The 19,035-nt window shown below is 43.9% G+C and overlaps 2 protein-coding genes across 3 annotated transcripts; one reads left to right on the top strand and one right to left on the bottom strand.

The window, feature by feature from the left end:
* Positions 1-4,474: 4,474 nt before the first annotated feature.
* TERF2IP (TERF2 interacting protein) lies at positions 4,475-7,481 on the bottom strand. The gene is made up of 3 exons (XM_052796405.1): positions 6,982-7,481; positions 6,780-6,856; positions 4,475-6,152 (listed from the first exon to the last, which is right to left on the bottom strand). Exons 1-3 carry the CDS (start codon positions 7,469-7,471, stop codon positions 5,709-5,711), a joined length of 1,011 nt encoding a protein of 336 aa, XP_052652365.1. The 5' UTR covers positions 7,472-7,481; the 3' UTR covers positions 4,475-5,708.
* On the top strand, positions 7,458-19,025 carry KARS1 (lysyl-tRNA synthetase 1). Of its 2 annotated transcripts, none has more exons than XM_052796388.1 (14): positions 7,458-7,590; positions 8,286-8,436; positions 8,648-8,813; positions 9,220-9,313; positions 9,586-9,772; positions 9,946-10,071; positions 13,907-14,026; positions 14,268-14,430; positions 14,530-14,703; positions 15,428-15,513; positions 16,194-16,279; positions 16,629-16,755; positions 18,432-18,575; positions 18,895-19,025. In XM_052796388.1, exons 1-14 carry the CDS (start codon positions 7,529-7,531, stop codon positions 18,979-18,981), a joined length of 1,773 nt encoding a protein of 590 aa, XP_052652348.1. In that variant the 5' UTR covers positions 7,458-7,528; the 3' UTR covers positions 18,982-19,025. The 2 variants fall into 2 exon arrangements, with proteins under 2 accessions (XP_052652348.1, XP_052652347.1); XM_052796387.1 differs by lacking the exon at positions 7,458-7,590 and adding an exon at positions 7,661-7,791.
* The last annotated feature ends 10 nt before the right edge of the window (positions 19,026-19,035 follow it).

Genomic DNA, 19,035 nt, shown 5'->3' with positions numbered 1-19,035 from the left:
TATGGGGATCCATTTCTGGGACTACATGTATCCATTTATTTTTCAGCTGAAATAATTCTGTCTTCTAGCTTCCAAAACCAAGAATAGTTGTTCCCCTGGGGGTTCTCACAGTCCACGTGTGTGACCGAGAAGAATTCATGCTAAGGTTGAGACTGTAACGGCAAGGTAAGGACACAGATTCCATTGGTATAAATACTGGAACTGGGAAGAGAGGTTTATGGCAGTGGACTGAAGCCGAGAGGAGAACGGGAAGTTACCCTATTGAATAATTTGTTGAGAGTATTTTCTGTCTTAGAGCACAACAAAATTATGTTCAATAGACTATGCCATTCTCCCACCTCCAATGGGAATATGTAGCTCAAACCTGAACATAAGGTAAGGAGAAGAGCTTGTTACCAGACTTGGGGAGTGAAATGCCTACAAATACCTCCTTCTAAACATCTTCTTTCATGTGTAAATTGCAGAGTCCCTTTAACATGCACCTATTTAACAGTGCATTCAGATATTGCTCCAGAGCTGGAATATTTCCACTACCCTGCAGACAGCAAGGCAGCTGTCCTAAGGCAGGATCACAAGCATCAACAAGGGATGAGGCTTGATTCTGAGGATGTGCATCCTTGGGAGAAGGTGATCAAGGCAAGGCTGGGCATGGGAGGTGATCTGAGGAGGCTCCAGGCAGGATCAGGGTGTTCAAGGCCATGGGAAGCTGTGTTCCCCTTCCCACTTCACCAACCCCCCCCAGTCCTTGGTTCATTGCTCCTCCTGCCGGTGCTCCTCTTCCCTATCTGCCCTGGCTGCAGCCCCTTGCCCCACGGCCCTGTTTACTTTGTTGGTCAGCTGCCCTCCTCATGCCAGTGTAGCTCTGGTGAGGAGTGCTCATATTAGACCTGCCAGAAGGGCATTTGGTGCCCACTATAGGAAAGTGACAATGTCTACCTGGAGGACTAGACTTCATTTGCATGTTATTAAAAACGTTGGAATATCTTCTTAAAAAGAGAAATCTATACTGCTGAATTTTAAAATTAGGGGGTATAGTGACTGTGTTCACGTTTGAAGGTGTATAGGCAAGAAACAGTGTCCAGCCTCTACCTATTGTGTGTGTTTGAAGGGTGACAAGGGGATGCACCTTAACTGAGTAGCAATCTCTAATAGTAGAAAGAAGGCTCTTCTGTCGTTCACAGCAGCTGGGTTGGTTGGGTTTTCTTCTACCAGAGAATTAATGAGGGTTTTGTTACGTGCTGTTTCTGCTGAGGAAAGTAAGGAAAGTAACCTTACGGATGGGCACTGAGCAGTTACGTTGTTTAGCAAAAGAAAGTAGCTGCTAGCTGAAGACCTGTTGGAATGAACCAATGAGCCATCCCCAGTTAACAGTCAGCTCTGAGACCACAAAGAGTAGCAGCTAGAGAAGTTAGGAGAGCTTCCCAGCCCAGAAGCAGCTCTGTAGTCACCGTCACTGGGGTAGGCATCAGCATTCCAGATCCTGTGTGTCCCTTTGGGGTAAGGGACCATCCTGCAGCCGTTAGTAAGAGTTGCAGGATGAATTGTGCCACAGCAAGCAGTAAGCAGGGGACGTTAGCTGCCCAGCAAGGCAGCTCTAAAAGCAGAATTGGTCAGCAGTGGGAAAGCTGATACAGGCAGGAGAGAGGATCCTTTCTTTCAATTTCTGTTATATTCGGCATTATTGTTAATTATTTAGACTTCACAGGCTGGTGTTTTGTTGCGGCATTTCTCTTATCCATGAAATTATATTTCTTCAAATGCCCCTGCGTATGCTCCTGTGCTTTGTAAGGGGTGGATGGGCAGGGGCAGACCTCAGCTTGTTACCCAGTTAGCAGGGTTTTCCTGGTTTCTGGGTGCAGGACTAGATGAATGTCAGCGTTTCTGAAGGAGCCCTTTGAAATTGAATCCAGACATCTCTTACCACTAAACAGGGCCTAGCACATTGAATTATTCAGATCCACTACTAAGTCTGTACACCATACAAGCTGAATTTCTTCTATAGCTGCTGGTGATTCCTTCAGCACAAAGTCAGTCACTATCCAAATTTCACTTTCAGTCATGTTTTCTTTTGGACGAAGCAATCAGCCCTGATCACCAAGACTAAAAACATTTTAAAGCAGCTGTGGCTGATTACAGGATGTTTGCTCCTCCAGGACGTGGTTTCTTTCTGGAGACCGCTAAGACAGGGTTCCTCTGAGTATGTATCCTGTTGTTTAAAACAAAGCTCTTATTCTTAGTGGTTGGAAAGACTTCAGGTGATATTTCTCTATCTTTTCAGTGTCTGAATTTCCATTTCATTATCTGTAAAACTGGAATAATACTGACTCAATTCAGAAGAGGTAGATAGCAGTCTCGTATTGTGTAAATAAAGGTTTGAAGCTAGATTCATAAAGGAGACACCAGAAGTTGCATCCAACATTTAGGCTTTAGTGACATTTACAGATCACCTGCTACCATAGCGGTGTGCATATCTAAACCCCAAATCCCTGCAAAGGGTGGGATGTTGTATATTATGGAAATCATAGTCTTATTACTAGGGATCCTGTTGCTGAATGACTAAATCTACGCTGAGCCGGCAGCACTGACATCTTGGTAGAAAGTCCACTGAAAGCAAGGTACCTTCCTTTACACAGTGTTTATGCAAACTCGGAGCAGGCAGGCTGGCATAGAGTAGGACTCATACTGCGCCAGAGAAGCGCACGGCTGCTGTTTTTCTTTTGAAGTCCCTTTAAAATGGACCTTAACTCAACATACTCAGCTAAAAGCATAGCGTCTCAGAAACCTGGTCTGTCATAGTAAAGAGCTTCCTACTTTAAGTGCCAAGCCTATTTCTGAGCAAAAATAGACTCTTTTCAGTACCTTGCTAATTATATCTCTACGTTAACCAATGTCAGCTTGACTGGCGTAAGTTTTATTATGAATACTTGTTTTCAGTGGACTCAATCAATTCTGTGTATCAAATGTCTAGCTGGACAAAAACCCTCATAGTGTTACCAGTCAGCCAGTAAACAAGTGACATAAAAATAACATATGATGCATTTTCTTAATGTACTGTTTTGAAAAATTACTTTAACTTCTGCTTCCTGAGCCTAATCAGAGAAAAAGCAGGATTGTTGATTTCAGTGTATATCTTTACTACACTCCTTTAGTTATGTTTCCTCAGTACAATAGGTAAGATTTTCTTTTTTCTGGAAGCACCAAGGCCACACAGTGTGGTTACCTGAAAGTTTAAAGGTGTCTTAATGCAAGCACAGATGACTTAAAATACTTTTTTTTCTTTGAGTTACAAAAAGAGCGTTTCTGACACTCTCTGATAGTACAGGGACCTTACATGAACATGGAAAGCCAAACTGTCTCCAGCATATTGGAAGGAATGTAACTGTGTCTTTGGTAAGAAAAAGCAGAGAAAACAAGGCTTTTTACTGCAGGAGAAGGCAGAGCCAGAATGCCCTGAAGCAGAATCATATGATATAGTGACATCTCCAGGTCCCGTTAATGGGAAAGTGGACTGAAGAGACCTAGACCCACGTGTGTCTGCACAAGTAAGAGTGTATCTGTGGATAAGCAGTGCCTTTCAGGAGTTCAGAACAGATGAAAGAGGGCAACCTTGAGTAAGCTGTGCTCCTTGTGTCTTAGTTCCTATGCCTACTGAGTGCCTCAAGTGCATATGGAAAGGTTCTCAGTGTTAAGACAATGTCTTTGTATGGTTCTGCAAAGGTAAAAATACTGTATGCGGACTCAGAAGTTCGCACTGCCTGTCTGACTAATTGCCCTGAAAAAGACAAACTCAGTCTTAAAGTATCACTTAGAATTATAAAAAGATACAAGCCTTACTCCTGATCTTTTTATGTTGCAGCCACTTAATGTGTTCTACCTCTCACTTTGAATTCTAGAGCAGTTTTGGTTAAACAAGATGACCACTGAATTCTGAGGTTATTGTGCTGCTGAGAAGTGTATACCGCCCAAGCTAGAACAGGCGTTTTTGGCTGCAGGAGGTGATGGGTCTCCTGTTCTTGAACCTGGTCATCAGAAGTCCTTGGATTTCAATTCCAGCTGGCAAAGTTTCTACTTACTACTTTATTTGCCATGTTGTCTTGCACTCTCTCGTTAAGTGCTTGTCTGGTCTTCACCACAAGTCTCAAGTAACCAGTCTGAGCAGCATGAATATACAAAGTAATTCTCACTTTTTCAGCAGGAATGACCTGTCCAGTGAAACACTGCATAGTCTGAAACAGAGTTTTGGCATTTATTTGGTTACATTGGTTAACGCTCCAAATAATCAACTGTGTTTCAGGACAGCGGTTTTCTGAAGTAGCAGTCTCATCATATGAAGTTATCGCTGACTTTCAATATAACTTGAATTTGGCTTAAAATCAGCCATTTCCTAATTCACCTTAATTTTTCTAAGTGTCACAGTGCAATAAGCAAAAACCCCAAAATAGAATTCTAAGAAAAAAATTTAAAAAAATCAGTCTTTGCTTTTACTAGCCCATTTTATTTCACCAAATGAATGAATTCCAGATTTACAGGACTGATGTAAAATAATATTAAAGTAGTGACCAGAGCACAATTTCAGGCTGAAAGTACTGAGTTTTTCAGATTGTGACTGTATACTAGCAATGGTGTTCTCTCTCTCTCTCTCAGACATGACTTAGGCAATAGATACCTAAATAAACTCTGAGCACTCTTTCTTAACTCGTATCTCCTATGTCAACTATTGCACGTGGCCCTGAAAGCTGGTCTACTTTTTCCACCTAGACTATACGGTCTGGTACAAGTGTTACTTTGCCAGGATTAAAGAAGCTGTGACTCTTCAATCTGTAAAGATGCAAGCTGGGGCAGAGTGATTCACTGTTTTTGAAATCATGAAGCAAGACGGTAAAGTTAATGTTATTAAACAAACCCTGCAATATTAGCACTGGAAAACACGTACTGGAAGTGGTAATAAAAATTGAGATCACTGTCTACCAGCCTGAGGTTTTAACTGACAGATCTCTGTAACATGAAATTGAATATTATAGTGTCACGGTGACCTGTTTTGGCCTTTCCCAGTACACATGGCCACTCTGAGACATCTCAGCATTCATGTGTGAGACCAAGTGCCTCATCTTCTGGCATGAATGTTCTTGATCCCTCTTTTTGAACTGTTATATTTTCATTGTTATTATCTCCAAATGTCTGCTGCTAATCAAGGTTCACTAACAACAACAAAAAAAAGGTAATGACAACAACTGGCAAAGCAGGTTATTAAATGATCATCCAAACAGTGTGAAGTAAGACAGGTGACAGAGAATAGGCTGCTATTGTGCACTAATAATGCATTCATTACAGGTTAGAGCACTTAATGTGATTCTGTCAGATTTTGGTTCCAACCCTATTCAAAATCCTTTGCATGCAGCAACGTACAGGTAAGGCTGTCAGCTGGTTTATATAGTAGATACACACTTTAAAGGAAATTTTCAGTGAAAACTTGATACTATATAGAACCTTAATCTTCACCATTTTCTACTTTTAAATGTTTAATGTACTCAGTATTGCAAATAAAAATCAAATACAAAATAGGCCTTTTATCAAAAAATTATTTTAAAGCATTTCTGAAACCTCGGAATGTTGCATCAAATTTTCCATCACATTTGCATTTCTGAAATGACTGGTTTTTTAAGTTCCTGCCACAGTCCTAGATTAGCCATTCCCCTCTGCTTGGCTGTCTAACTTTTCCTAAATGCTACACGCTTTGCTACATTTTCAGCTCCAAATTTTGCTATCAATTTATTTCTGACACATTCATCATCTTTTTGCAATTCCAAATCATCCTCTCTGCTCCATACAGGGTACCCATCCAAGCGCTGCCCTGTCTGCAGAAAGTATAAAGTAGTCTCTACTTCCCCAGTGTTTTTCAGAAAGGCCTGTGTAACAGTGAACAGGTCCATGCCGAACTTCTCCATGAAGTACTGCATAGTTTTTACTACCTCTCCCACCACAGTGGAAGAAGAGCAAGTGCTTGTTGGTCTTTCTTCCCTTTGTAATTGAGTGTCAGGGAGAGCAGAGTCCTCCGGTCCAGTTTTCAAACCAGATGCTGTTTCTCCTGGCGACCTTCCCTCTCCATCTTGTGTAGAAAGTTCTTCTGAAACGTCCGAAGTGTCACTTCCTGACTAAAAGGAAGAGGAGTCATTGATTAGACATGGTATTTTTCTGGCAAGCTTCTTTTATCACCGCTACCCAAACACCTTCCACTGTGACTCTACGGTATATAAAAAACTAAGAAATTACTACGCATAGTAAAATTCAGCGACTGAAGTGAAGCCCTAAGTGTTAACAAGGATATACAAGATCACAGAAAAGCATGGAATATGAGGGAGAATTTGAAAAAACTAAGCATAAAAGGCAAAAGTAAACGTTAATGCAACTGCAGGAACGTTTTATGCCTCAGGTGAAAGGATGACTTCCATTTGCCAATACAGCTTTTAACGCGACAACACTGTCACGTCAACTTCCTCAAGTGAACTCGGGCAGGAAATCAAACTAAGAAAACATGCCGCAGCGAGGCACCGTTCATCACGAGCCACGTGTTTCATGGCTCACACGAAGCTCCCGCTTAGCCATACCAGAAGGGGTGTCATGGTGCAAAGCCCGTTGAGAAATTAATTATAAGTTACTCTTGTGCCATTTCGTGACAACCAGGAAGGGCTGCTCCGAGCAGCTGGCTCTCAGCGGCACTGCGGCGTGCAGAAGCAGCTGCGGCAACAGTGCTACTCCCGGTGCCGGTCCTGGACGCTTACCTCCGTGCTTTCGAACTCCCGATTAGCTGCCTCGAAAAGACCCGTGCTCTGCGCGGGCTCCTCCGTCCGCTGGGGCTCTGCGGGAACACGCGGGCATCGACTGCCGGGCTGCAGCGCGGCCCAGGGCCACGGCCGCCGCCGCGCCCGCCAGCCTCCCCTCGCCCCGGCCGCCCCCCCCGCCGCCAAGCCGCCCCCGGCTCACCCCCGAGCAGCGGCCGCAGGCGCCGCAGGTAGCGGTCGCGCATGGCCTGCCAGCTGTGCCGCGTCAGGCCGGCTCGCTCCAGCTCCTTCCAGAGCGCCCGGCCGCTCGCCCGCGCCTCGCCCCGCCCGCGCACCGCCCGCAGCAGCGCCGCGTCCTCCGCTTCCGTGAAGGCGAGGCGGCCGCGCGGCGAGGCGGCGGGCGGCGCGGCGGGCAGCCGGAAGGGCTCCAGCGGCAGCCGCTGGTTGCGCTCCACGCACTCCGTCACGTACTCGGTGGAGACAGCCCCGCCGGGCGCCGCCTCGCCGGGCTGCGCCAGCAGCACGGCTCCCGGCTCCTGCACGCGGCACAGCCGGCCGCCGCCCGCCAGCACCAGGGGCGCCAAGCGCAGCTTGGCCAGCCCGGGCCGCACGTAGAACCGCATCGGGCTCCCGTCGTCCCACAAGAACAGGGACCGCGAGCGCGCCACCGCCGCGCCCCCGCGTTCCGCCATCGCCGCGCCGGCCGCGCAGGCGCGGGGGCGCCGGAAGGGCCGGCTGGAGCCGGGAAGATGGCGGCAGCGGCGGAGCGCGCGTGCGAGGCGGCGGAGACCGAGTCGCGCCTCAGCAAAAAGTGAGGGCGGGCGGGCAGGCCGAGCCGGGCCGGGCCGGGCCGGGGAGGCGAGGCGAGCGTCCGGCTGACCCGGTGCGTGTCTCCGCCAGGCGATCCGTCGGAGCGCGCCATGTTGGGCCCCGCCGCTGCGCGGCTCCGCGGCTGGGCCTGGAGGGCCACGCCCGCGCTCCGATGGCGCCGGGCGCTTCATGACCGAAGCAGGTCGGTGCTATGCGGCCTGGCTGGGCCCGCCTCTTTCCTCATGAAGTCCCGGCCGGCGGGGTCGGGAGCCGCGGGAGGAGGCGCGGCGCCCGTGGGTCGCGAAGGCGGCTTCGGGAGCCTGAAGCAGCGCCTGACTTTTTTTCAGTGGAGAGTTCGCCTTATTTCGCTTATATGCTACGTGAGGTTGCTAGGCTTTTATGTATAAAATGGCCTGCGGAGGGTCCTTGGGCACGTGGGCAGGCATCTTCAAGGTCTGTTTACGGAATGTTTAATCAAGTTTTAATTTCCTCTGAGTTTTTGTATCTCATGGGAGGTGAACTAAAAAGAGTTCAAAGAAAACGCTTAAACATGCTTAAGGATTGTTTTGACTTTTGAGCAGAGTAAAAGAAATGACAGGGTTATTTGTACAGTAAGCTTTCGGCAGAGTCCTGCCAAGTGTTTCCCCATAGGAGTATCGGAGTACTTGCTGTATCTGATTTCCTTCTCTTTTGCAGTGAGCTGAAGAGACGTTTAAAGGCTGAGAGAAAAATAGCTGAAAAAGAGGCAAAGCAGAAAGATCAAAGTGAAAAGCATTCAAATAAGCCTTCCTTGGCTTCTGACTCTGAGAATAATGTTGGTGCTGATGAGGAAAGCTTGGATCCAAATGTGAGCATCTGGCCTCATGCTTGTTACTGTTCCGAGAATAAATGTTACTGATTTACATTTGATTTTTTTTTTTATTCAAGGGGAACTAAATGGTTAAAAGGGGAGAGACCTGCATATTCCTACATAAGGGCAGCTGTATTTTAATTTACGACCTGTAAAACATTTCCAGTTTCTAACAAAATCGTTTGGTTTTGTTTGTTTCTGGTGACAGCAATACTACAAGATCCGTAGCCATGCAGTCCAGCAGCTGAAGGGCACCAATGAAGATCCCTATCCCCACAAGTTCCATGTAGACCTATCTCTCTCAGACTTTATAGAGAAGTACAGTCACCTGCAGCCAGGAGATCACCTGACAGACATTACAGTAAGAGTGGCAGGTAAAGGCTTATCTGGATACAGGAAGATGGTCTGTTGCTTTGCTAAGCCAAGTCTTAGCTGCTTTTAGTGATGGGGTGGTCTCTCTTCAAATTTTGCTGATGCCCTGTTACTCGGTCTTGAAGTCTGTAGCAGTGTTGGACTATTCAGGACATGTCCTTTCAGACCGAGTGGATCCATGCAACATCCCTTACAGCTACAAGATCAGGTTGCAATATGGGCTCCAGGACCCAAAGTTCATATGTTCTTTTGTGCACTGGTATTTATTTTGAGACTTAAGTGCTTCTCTTTCACAGTTAGTGATCAGTTCAGAGCTGACAGTCTTTTGTCCAAGTGATAATACTGTGGCTTTTGCCCCTGTATCCTTTCTGCTAGGGACTCTGATGTCCTGCATACTTTGATATTTAGGTCGAATCCATGCAAAGCGTGCCTCTGGAGGGAAGCTGATTTTCTATGATCTTCGTGGTGAAGGAGTCAAGTTGCAGGTCATGGCAAATTCCAGGTAAATGGAGGTGTTCCCAGTAGCGTTTTAAACTGAACTGCATTCTGGGGCCTAGAGATAGGTATCTGGGCATTCTGTTGCTTTATCTCCTTAGGCTATTTGTCTGTGGGTTGGTTTAGGCAGCCAGGTAATGTTTTGCTTAGGATGTTGTGGTTGGCTTCCCTGCTAGAAGAATCCTTTTTTTAAAGGATTTGGTCTGGAGAGATACTTGCAGGACAGTTTGGAATGTTGAATTTTAAACAAACCTGCTTATATTGGCTTTGTAATTACAGGCTCTACAAATCCGAGGAAGAGTATTTCCGTGTTAACAACAAGCTACGTCGTGGGGACATTATTGGTGTAGAGGGGAATCCTGGGAAAACAAAGAAAGGGGAACTGAGTATTATTCCTTATGAAATAACTCTGTTGTCTCCATGCCTGCACATGTTGCCTCATCTTCACTTTGGCCTCAAGGATAAGGTACTTGTCATACCTGTCACTCTTGGAGGTAATTTGACAGATAGGTCTGAGTGGATGACCTTTTATATCTGCTGATGGTATCAGTCAACAAAGGAACATTAGTTTTGTTCTGGTATTTTTTCCTTGGCAGCACATTTTGTCTAGCTTGTTCTAAAGTTATTTGTTCTTTACAGGAAACTAGGTATCGTCAGAGATACTTGGATTTAATTCTTAATGATTATGTGAGGCAGAAATTTATAACCCGTGCAAAGATCATTACATATATTCGGAGCTTTCTAGATGAGTTGGGCTTCCTTGAGGTAAGGCTTCAGTGTTTATTTGTCTCTGCATGCTGAATGTGTTTAGAGCTTCTCAGCTTCAAGGGTGTATATATGTTCAGGCTCATATGCAAAGTATTTACAGAAGTGAGAATAATTACCTCGGCACAATGTGTTTCATCAGTTTAATATAATGGGAGCCATTTCTTTCCTCTCTTTTTAAAGTTAAGACTATTCCTCAGTTGGTGAGGTTATGACTCGGGAATCTTTTATCAACGTAGTACTTCAAACTACTGCTGTCCTTTCCTTATTTCAGTAAATTAAGGTAGAAATAACATCTCTGAAATGGTGTTTTGCCTCTGGAGGTAAATGCAGGTTTTACTTCCTGTAAGTAAAATTGGTTTTATCTTAAGGTCTGTTGTGGAGTAGCATATGAGAAAATAATACTAGCTCTGCTCTCTGTTGCATCCGGGTTCTTGGTTGTACTTTACAGTTAGCAAAAAGATTAGAACTTAGTGTAGTTTATTTACAAGTGTTTATCAAGTGAATCTGCAAAAGCTGCCAGTGGGAGTTTTTTGAGAGCAGTGGGAATCCGAACCTGTGCAGTGTCATCTCTGTCATATGTGTAATGGCTTTAATGTCTTTCTTTGATTTGTTTTTTTTTCTCCAAATAATTCTTAGTCTAGTACTTAGAGATTTTACTGTTCTGATAGCTTAATCGAAAAGGACCCTAAGAGTCCTTCTCAATTTATATGAAGTTTTGACTTGTTGGAATAATGGAGTAAGTTACTTAGGCTTGGTGAGAATGTTGGGAATAAAAGGCAGAGAAGTCGGGGAATGGCCTGCTATACAATAGTGTAGTCTGGGGGTGCATGAATTGGGCAGCGCTCGATCATACCAGTACTCCATATGGCACAGTGTAGTGTCATGCCATGGAGAGATACTAGTTAATTTTGAGAAAAATTAGTCAGAATGTCTTGGGTATTGTAGCGTGTTCTTCAGCTGATTGTCAGGGCTTGTTAGTTCAGTCATCATCAATTAAACTTTATTTCCGATTCATTACTGTCTGGGATGCTGGCTGCTTTCTGTTTTCTGCAGCTCAGCTTGTTTTATAGTGTAGATCTGTTTGCAGAACCCCATTAAATACTTGTTTAGGGAGCTATACTAATTCATAGCCCACACAATTTCTCCCCTTTTTTAAGTTCTAGCTGCATCCTTGTTCTCTTTTTATCCCACATTGACTTACCTTTTTTTGCCCTGAGCTTTGTTCTTTCACAGGAACCCTGAGTCTCATTCTGTTTCGTAGAAGCATTCCCCTTCTGTGTAGCTATAAGTAGTTCTGTTGTGAATTGTGAAATTCTGTTGTGAAAATACCTGTTTTCATGCTTCTGGGTCAGTAACAGGGTATTAATTCTTAATGCTAAGATGTGAGCGTATGGACAGGCATACTGAAATCCTTTGTGTTAACATGAAAGCCAAGCTGATTTCTAAGCACAGTAGTTTAAATGTGGCATATCCCACAGAATCAATTAGAAAATTGTTTGGCCACTTTCACCAGCTGTCTGTGTAGGGGGCCAAGTTTTGAGTTGTAAATTGTTCTGCTACTCTTGTTTTTCCATCATTTGCAGCTACTTTCTCTTTTCAATGTCGAGAGACATTGAACTGAAGTCTGTTTCTCACATAGTCGATAGTGTATATTGCTTGAAGCATAAGCGGTCACCTTCTAAACATCTAAGAAAGTGCAGCTTCTGCAAAAGAAAATTTGTAATGATTTGAACTAAATTAGTTCACTGAAGCCTGCAGTAGATTGATTTAATTCTTTTTTTCTCCTTGAAATGGTGTATCTCTTCAGAAATTAATTCAATTGGACTATAGGATTCCCCATACATACAGAAGATCAGTAACAGCTTTTTATCTGAAGTGAATGTTTCCATGTATCCATATGTTCCCAGACATTCTCACCACCAAATATTTTTCAATGCTCAATGTAATTTTTTTTTCCCCCTAAAAGCAATATTATTAAAATTGTTTAGTTTTTTTCAAAATTTGCAGTATCCATGGCATTTAATTTCTTTCAGGATTACTGCTTTACAGCTTTGCTACAGAGACTATCCTAAAGAATTTACAGCATAAGCAATGATATGGAGAAGATACTGAGGAAGGCTGCTCCCTCATAAGTTTTATGAAGCAGCTTGCTCTCGTACCCAAGTGGATTGTATTGTAGAATCACAGAATGGTTTGGGTTGGAAAGGACCTTTAAAGATATCTAGTCGAACTCCCCTGCCACGGGCAGGGCCATCTTTTGTTAGATCAGGTTGCTCAAAGCCCCATCCAACCTGACCTTGAACACTTCCAGGGATGGGGCATCCACAGCTTCCCCGGGCAACCTGTTCCAGTGTCTCACCACCCTCATTGTAAAACATTTCTTCTTATGTCTAATCTAAATCTGTCCTCTTTCAGTTTAAAACCGTTGCCCCTTGTCCTGTCACTACAGGCCTTGGTAAAAAGTCTCTCTGTGCCTTTCTTATAAGCCCCCTTTATATGTTGAAAGGCTTCACGAAGGTCTTCCCAGAGCCTTCTCCAGGGTGAACTCTCTCAGCCTTTCTTCATAGGAGAGTTGTTCCAGCCACCTGGCCATTTATGTGGCCTTCCTCTGGACCTGCTCTAACAGGTTGTCGTGTTTTAACTCCAGCCAGCAACTAAGCATCACGCAGCCGCGCGCTCACTTTAGGGGGGGAAAAAAAGTAAAACTTGTGGCTTGAGATAAGAACAGTTTAATAGGACAGAAAGGAAGAAAATAACAACAGTAATAAAATGACAATAATAATAATAAAAGAATTGGAATATACAAAACAAGTGATGCACAATGCAATTGCTCACCACTCACTGACCGATGCCCGGTTAAGTTCCTGAGCAGCGATCTGCCCCCCAGGCCAGCTCCCCCCATTTTATATAGTGGACATGACGTCACATGGTACGGAATACCTCGTTGGCCACTTTGGGTCAGCTGTCGTGGCTGTGTCCCCTCCCAACTTCTTGTGCCCCTCCAGCCTTCTTGCTGGCTGGGAATGAGAAGCTGAAAAATCTTTGATTTAGTATACTAACACTACTTAGCAACAACTGAAAACATCAGTGTGTTATCAACATTATTCTCGTACTAAATCTAAAACATAACACTATAGCAGCTGCTAGGAAGACAATTAACTATCCCAGCCGAAACCAGGACACAGGTCCACCTCTTTCTTGTACTGGGGACCCCAGATCTAGATGCAGTGCTCCAGGTGGGGCCTCACAAGAGCGGAGTAGAGGGGGAGAATCCCCTCCCTCCACCCGCTGGCCACGCTGCTTCTGATGCACCCCAGGATACGGTTGGCTTTCTGGGCTGCAAGTGCACGTTGCCAGCTCGTGTCCAATTTTTCACGTACCAGTACCCCCGAGTCCTTCTCTGCAGGACTGCTCTCGACCCATTCATCCTCCAGGCTGTACTGATGCTAGGAATTGCTCTGACCCATGTGCAGGAGCTTACACTTGGCCTTGTTGAACTTCATTTTCTGCAATGTAGAGAGATGATTTTGTGATAATGCCACAGCCCGGTTCCCAGCAGGTTCACATTTATAGTAAATATGAATGATTCTTGATAGCAACAAATAGTTTTAAGTAATTTGTCTTCACTGACCGCGTGGGAGAAGTGTTCTTTAGTTCAGAATTGTTTTCATATGCTGGTATGTCAGACAATAAACGAAATACAGACCTCTCTCATCAAAGCTAGCTGTGGAGGCAGATTAGACAAAAGCAGAGCGTTGACGTAGGAGCCTGGAAATATTTATGCCATTTATGCCATTGTTAGATTAATTTTTTTGTTGTTATTATTTTACAGATTGAAACTCCTATGATGAATATAATTCCAGGTGGAGCTGTGGCAAAACCTTTTATCACATACCACAATGAACTGGATATGAATTTATATATGAGAATTGCTCCAGAGCTTTACCATAAGGTAAAATACAAGCCCCTCATGGCTAAGCCTATATTCTCCAGACTGTTGTGATTTTATTCTAAGAACGTAAATGTAGCTAAACCGAGTATTATTCTTGAAGAAAGGTAGAGTCATTGGATTGGAGGAAACAAAATGTACCTCGAATGAGATTTGTACGGTCGCATTGCAGTTGTGTGTGTTTGAACTCTCTTTAGTTCTTTTGAAAAAGTTGGTGTGTTTACTAGAATTTCCTTTTGTTTAGATGTTGGTGGTTGGGGGCATGGACAGAGTATATGAAATTGGGCGCCAGTTCCGGAATGAAGGAATTGATTTGACTCACAACCCTGAGTTCACAACTTGTGAATTCTATATGGCTTATGCAGACTACCATGACTTGATGGAAATTACAGAGAAGTTGCTTTCAGGTGACGTATGCAATATTAATTAAAAAAGACTAAGAATCTCTGGACGAATTGCATATTATGTGGCATACTCTTCTTCTAAACTTTGGGTTCCTTTTGTAGGGATGGTGAAGCATATTACTGGAAGTTACAAGATCACTTACCATCCAGATGGTCAAGATGGACAGGCCTATGAGATAGATTTTACCCCTCCCTTCCAGCGAATTAGCATGGTGTATGATCTGGAGAAGGTCCTAGGAGTGAAATTTCCATCAGCTGAGTGTTTCGAAACTGAAGGTGAGATGCTGAGTGTGAATGTCCTATAATAGTCCTTAACAGAAAGAGGGCAGAAGGTCTCAAGTTCTCAGCCTGCAGTCTGTCAGCTGCTTTTTTTGAGGTGGTGCTAACACATGGGATTGCTTTTCTCCGGTTTTGTCTGCTAAGTAAGAGTCCAGAAAGAAGCCTTCATATCCTTGCAGTCTTTGGCAGGATCTGACTCTTTTGCCTCTTCTTTTGTTGAGTATATGTGATGCTGTATACTCAAGAGGCATGATCTGGGGAGTTCTTGATCTGTTGAAGAGACCCAGCTTTTTAGTTCTTCTGTCTTTTGTGCAGTTAAGTCTCCATGCCTGTGATCATAGGTTAGGAGTACGATTATCTTGGGCTTTCTTCAAAATGTGTGTATGTGCTATTTTATTCCTGGAATCCAGAGCTATAAGGAAAAAAGTTCATATGCTTTTTGGTGAATTTTTTTTTTTCCTCCACCCCCCAAATGTCCAGCAGTCATGTGGGGTTGTGCTTAACTGTTGTCAAGTTTCTGAAATATAAAATAACTTACATTTTAGTGTAAGCCGTTTAAAAACAAACACTGTTTTTGTAGATTGACATTTAAGCTCATGTTTTCCATGGCGTATACCATTAAGATCTTAGAGTGATTTATAAGACACATTGAAGGATGCAGAAAGAAAGAAAATGTGGTTGCCTGGGTGGCTTTTCTAATTTTTGTCTACAACAATTTCAGAAACTCGCAAGTTCTTTGATGACCTTTGTGCAGAGAGGAATGTTGAGTGTCCACCTCCCAGGACAACAGCTAGGCTTCTTGACAGAGTAAGTAAAGGTGGTGTTTTTATAATCCTAATGTCTTTGAGGATCTATCTGTATCAACAGAAGTCTCTTCAGAGCAGAAGTTTAGCTGCATCTGGGAAAACACGCTGAAATGCACTTCAGCTATTTCTGTATCACAGTGAGAAAACTTGCTGTGTCAAAATCTTACTTTGTGTTACTTGTCTACACCAAGACATAGTTAACCGATGCCCGCTTAATGTGAACACTGGAGGATCTTGGTTTGATAACTGGTCTCTTGTGCTTAAAGCAGATCTGCTTTATCTTAACGTCAGTTTTGTTTGTGAGATTTGTGCATCTGTACGTACCTTAACAAACTGGTAGCCTTACCAAATAGTTCTTCTATCAACTGTATTAAGTCTTTTCCTTTGTACCCAAAATATTGTCTGACAGCTGTTTTTCTGCTGCTTTTACTATTGGCCTTTGTTGTAATGTCCAAATTGAATTATGGTACTATTTTTTATACAGTTTTTGCCATGTCGTTTTTCTTATTCAGCTAGGACACACGCTCTCTGTTAATGAAGACATGACCATGATCTGGGAAACTTTTCACTTTGATGGTACCTTCTTCAGTAGTGAAGAGAGGGAAGTAGGATGTTTGGGAAAGGCAGTGCTAGGAAGGTGATACTGTACTCTACATAATTGTTTTGCTTTTGTTTTCCCAGTTAGTTGGTGAATTCCTGGAAGTCACTTGTATCAACCCTACATTCATCTGTGATCACCCGCAGATCATGAGTCCTCTAGCCAAATGGTAAGAGTATGAGACACATTCAGTATGTAACTCTTTTAAACCCTCTCCTCTTTATTAAAAAGAAAAAACAGGAAAGTAAGAAAAAAAAAAAGTCACATATATGAAAACAGAGATTTTGATGTTGTATACTAGTTTGTGAATTCTGACACCAGCCAGGATAGTCATTGGTTCCTGAGCTGTGAGACCCATCATCCAGGGAAGAGGTGTGCTTGTGCTGATGCTTAGTAGTTTGAAGTTTTGACAGCTGATATGGCTAAGCATGGGCAATCCTCCTGAAGTAGTGTATGTGCTCTTTGCTTCTGTAAAGATGTTTATTTTAAGGTATGGTTGTTTTGTCTTCTTCACATAGGCATCGCTCTCATCGGGGACTAACGGAACGCTTCGAACTCTTTGTAATGAAGAAGGAAGTGTGCAATGCGTACACAGAACTTAACGATCCTTTCCGGCAGCGGCAACTTTTTGAGGATCAGGCCAAGGTATGGCATCCTGCTGATAGTGAATCAATGATATAGGCACGTAAGCGAAGAGTATTTCCTATGTCTATTGCAAATCTGTTGTTCGTGCCTACTGCTGAAAAGGGTTGTTACTACTTTGAGCAAGTGTTTCTCTCAAGTGAAAGCCTGTCATTGAAACTTAATTCCTTTTAAAGAAACCTTGCTCTCTAAGGTAAACAAGTGCAAACACTACTGTTGATTAGTTTTTTAGTAGTGCCACTTTGTTTTGGAATATCTTCCCTTTTACTGTACCTGAAGTACTAATCTGAAAAAAAGAAAATGTGCAAAGCGTTTTCTCTGTCTTGCTAGGTTGAAAGTTATGTTTCCCCAATTAAGCATCTATGTAGTCATACAACATTATACTTCTAGGTTCTTAAATAAATTTTCATGTCCGGTAAGAGTTTGAATGGCTCATTTCCTGAACTGAATTATTACTATTTTAAATTGGCTCACAGAATAGAGCTGCAGAGTGGAAATTATTAGGCCTGCAAATTTGTAGTACTGGCTTTCTCTGTATAAGCCTCAGAAGGGAATAACTGAAGCTGATTCTGTTATTAACTAGGTATACACATCCATGAATGCATGCATGCCCACATATGATTGAGGGCAGATGATGCGGTCTGCAGAAACAGAGTTCCTGTTCTTCCTACTCTTTCTAATGGCTTCACAGTGCCTGAAAGGATTACACAGTTGTCAAAACCAGGAAAATAGACTTATGTTAACTAACTTACTTGATAGTAAATTTCAAAATGTTCAGTCAGAAGGAATATTATTACAGATGTCTTTTACCTTGACATTACCTTTTGACTTATACCTGTTGTCTATATGATCGGTCTAGTTGTCTCTCATGATTATAGCCAGACTTTGCAGATACATGATTATGTGTGTTGAATGAAAATTTGTCTGAAAATTTAATGTTAAGGTGGAGACTGAGATGAAGGATGGCAGTTCGCATTTCAGGATTTCGGACTCGGGCAGAAAAGTTTCCTCTAACAGTCTTTTGCAAAGTCTTCCTTGAAACTGTGTGAGCAAAAATGTTTGTTGTTGTTTCAACACTTACACTTGGCATTTTCTAAATTTGAGAGGGTTGGCTAGTCTGTGTTTTTATTATTATGACTTATGGCGCTTGGAGGCTGTCAGGGTCAGATGCATTAGTTACCATCTTGGTGCAGATCTTTCTACTTGAGGGGAAAAAAGCAATTCCTAAACTTTGTTTCACGGAGCAACTACTGATGATTCAAACAACTGTGCTTCATAGTTGTTTCTGCAAGCATTAAAGGGGGGGTGTTGCCAGCAATAAGGAACTTGAGAAGCCTTTGAAAGCAATTTATTCCACTGTCATCTGCTGCCATATGGCCCTGGAGATAGCTTTTACTGAAGTGAAGGGCCTGGGCCTTTGCCTAGAAAGGAACTTGCAGATCAGACAGGAATTGAGCCTAGAGGTATTTTGGAAACACCTGTACAAGTGACCTCCACAGTTCTCCAGGTGCTGAGATTCCTTCATCTGTTACTCGCTTACACAGCTGTACAGGCCTTTGGTTTCATCAGTTACATGACTGTTACAAATAGCAATATTCCTCCTTTTTGGTAGGGGTTAGCGGAAGTGGTACGATCTAGCTCTGTGCAACCCACCTTTTACTACTGATTTTCTCATTTAGGCAAAAGCTGCCGGTGACGATGAAGCCATGTTTATTGATGAAAACTTCTGCACCGCACTGGAGTATGGCCTTCCTCCTACAGCTGGCTGGGGCATGGGAATTGATCGCTTCACCATGTTCCTTACAGATTCCAACAACATCAAGGTAAGTGTGAGAAATGGCAGTGTCTACTGCTGGCTTTGTCAGAGAACAGGGAACGAGATGCTGCAAAGCGGGCCATCTCTCTAACACGCAGTGTAGCCGCCTGAGGTTCTTTAAGAATTCCACCTCAGAAAAGCTCTCCTTTGGTGGACTTGCTCGGAAGTTGCTGTGGAGCGCGCGGCGGCGAGCCCCGGCGCGCGTAGCGCCGTGTGCCACCCACGCTGCCGCGGGCAGCCGGGCCAAGCCTCGCTCCCCAGGCTGGGGCGGGGGGCGGGGGCGGCGGGGCGGCCCCGGCGCCCGCTGACGGTGTCCCTTTTCGCAGGAGGTGCTTCTTTTCCCTGCCATGAAACCGGAAGACAACAAGAAGGAGGCGCAGCCCGACCCGCCTGCCGAAGGCACCTCTGTCTGAAGTCCGCGGCTGTGCGGACTGTGAATAAAGGCAGCGCGCTCTGGCGCCCGTCTC

Source organism: Harpia harpyja, chromosome 9, assembly GCF_026419915.1.
Source record: "Harpia harpyja isolate bHarHar1 chromosome 9, bHarHar1 primary haplotype, whole genome shotgun sequence".
Taxonomy (NCBI): Eukaryota; Metazoa; Chordata; class Aves; order Accipitriformes; family Accipitridae; genus Harpia; species Harpia harpyja.
The sequence above is the reverse complement of the archived record's forward strand: the minus strand, read 5'-3'. Positions and strand labels throughout refer to the sequence as shown.

Bases quoted from the DNA above. Each gene is read 5' to 3' on its own strand.
- TERF2IP (XM_052796405.1), bottom strand. From the start codon at position 7,471: ATGGCGGAACGCGGGGGCGCGGCGGTGGCGCGCTCGCGGTCCCTGTTC. The intron at 6,857-6,981 runs GTGAGCCGGGGG...GTGTTCCCGCAG, and splicing joins CCTGCGGCCGCTGCTCGGGG to AGCCCCAGCGGACGGAGGAG. The intron at 6,153-6,779 runs GTAAGCGTCCAG...TCTTCCTTTTAG, and splicing joins GGGAGTTCGAAAGCACGGAG to TCAGGAAGTGACACTTCGGA.
- KARS1 (XM_052796387.1), top strand. From the start codon at position 7,700: ATGTTGGGCCCCGCCGCTGCGCGGCTCCGCGGCTGGGCCTGGAGGGCC. The intron at 8,437-8,647 runs GTGAGCATCTGG...TTCTGGTGACAG, and splicing joins AGGAAAGCTTGGATCCAAAT to CAATACTACAAGATCCGTAG. The intron at 14,704-15,427 runs GTGAGATGCTGA...CAACAATTTCAG, and splicing joins TGAGTGTTTCGAAACTGAAG to AAACTCGCAAGTTCTTTGAT.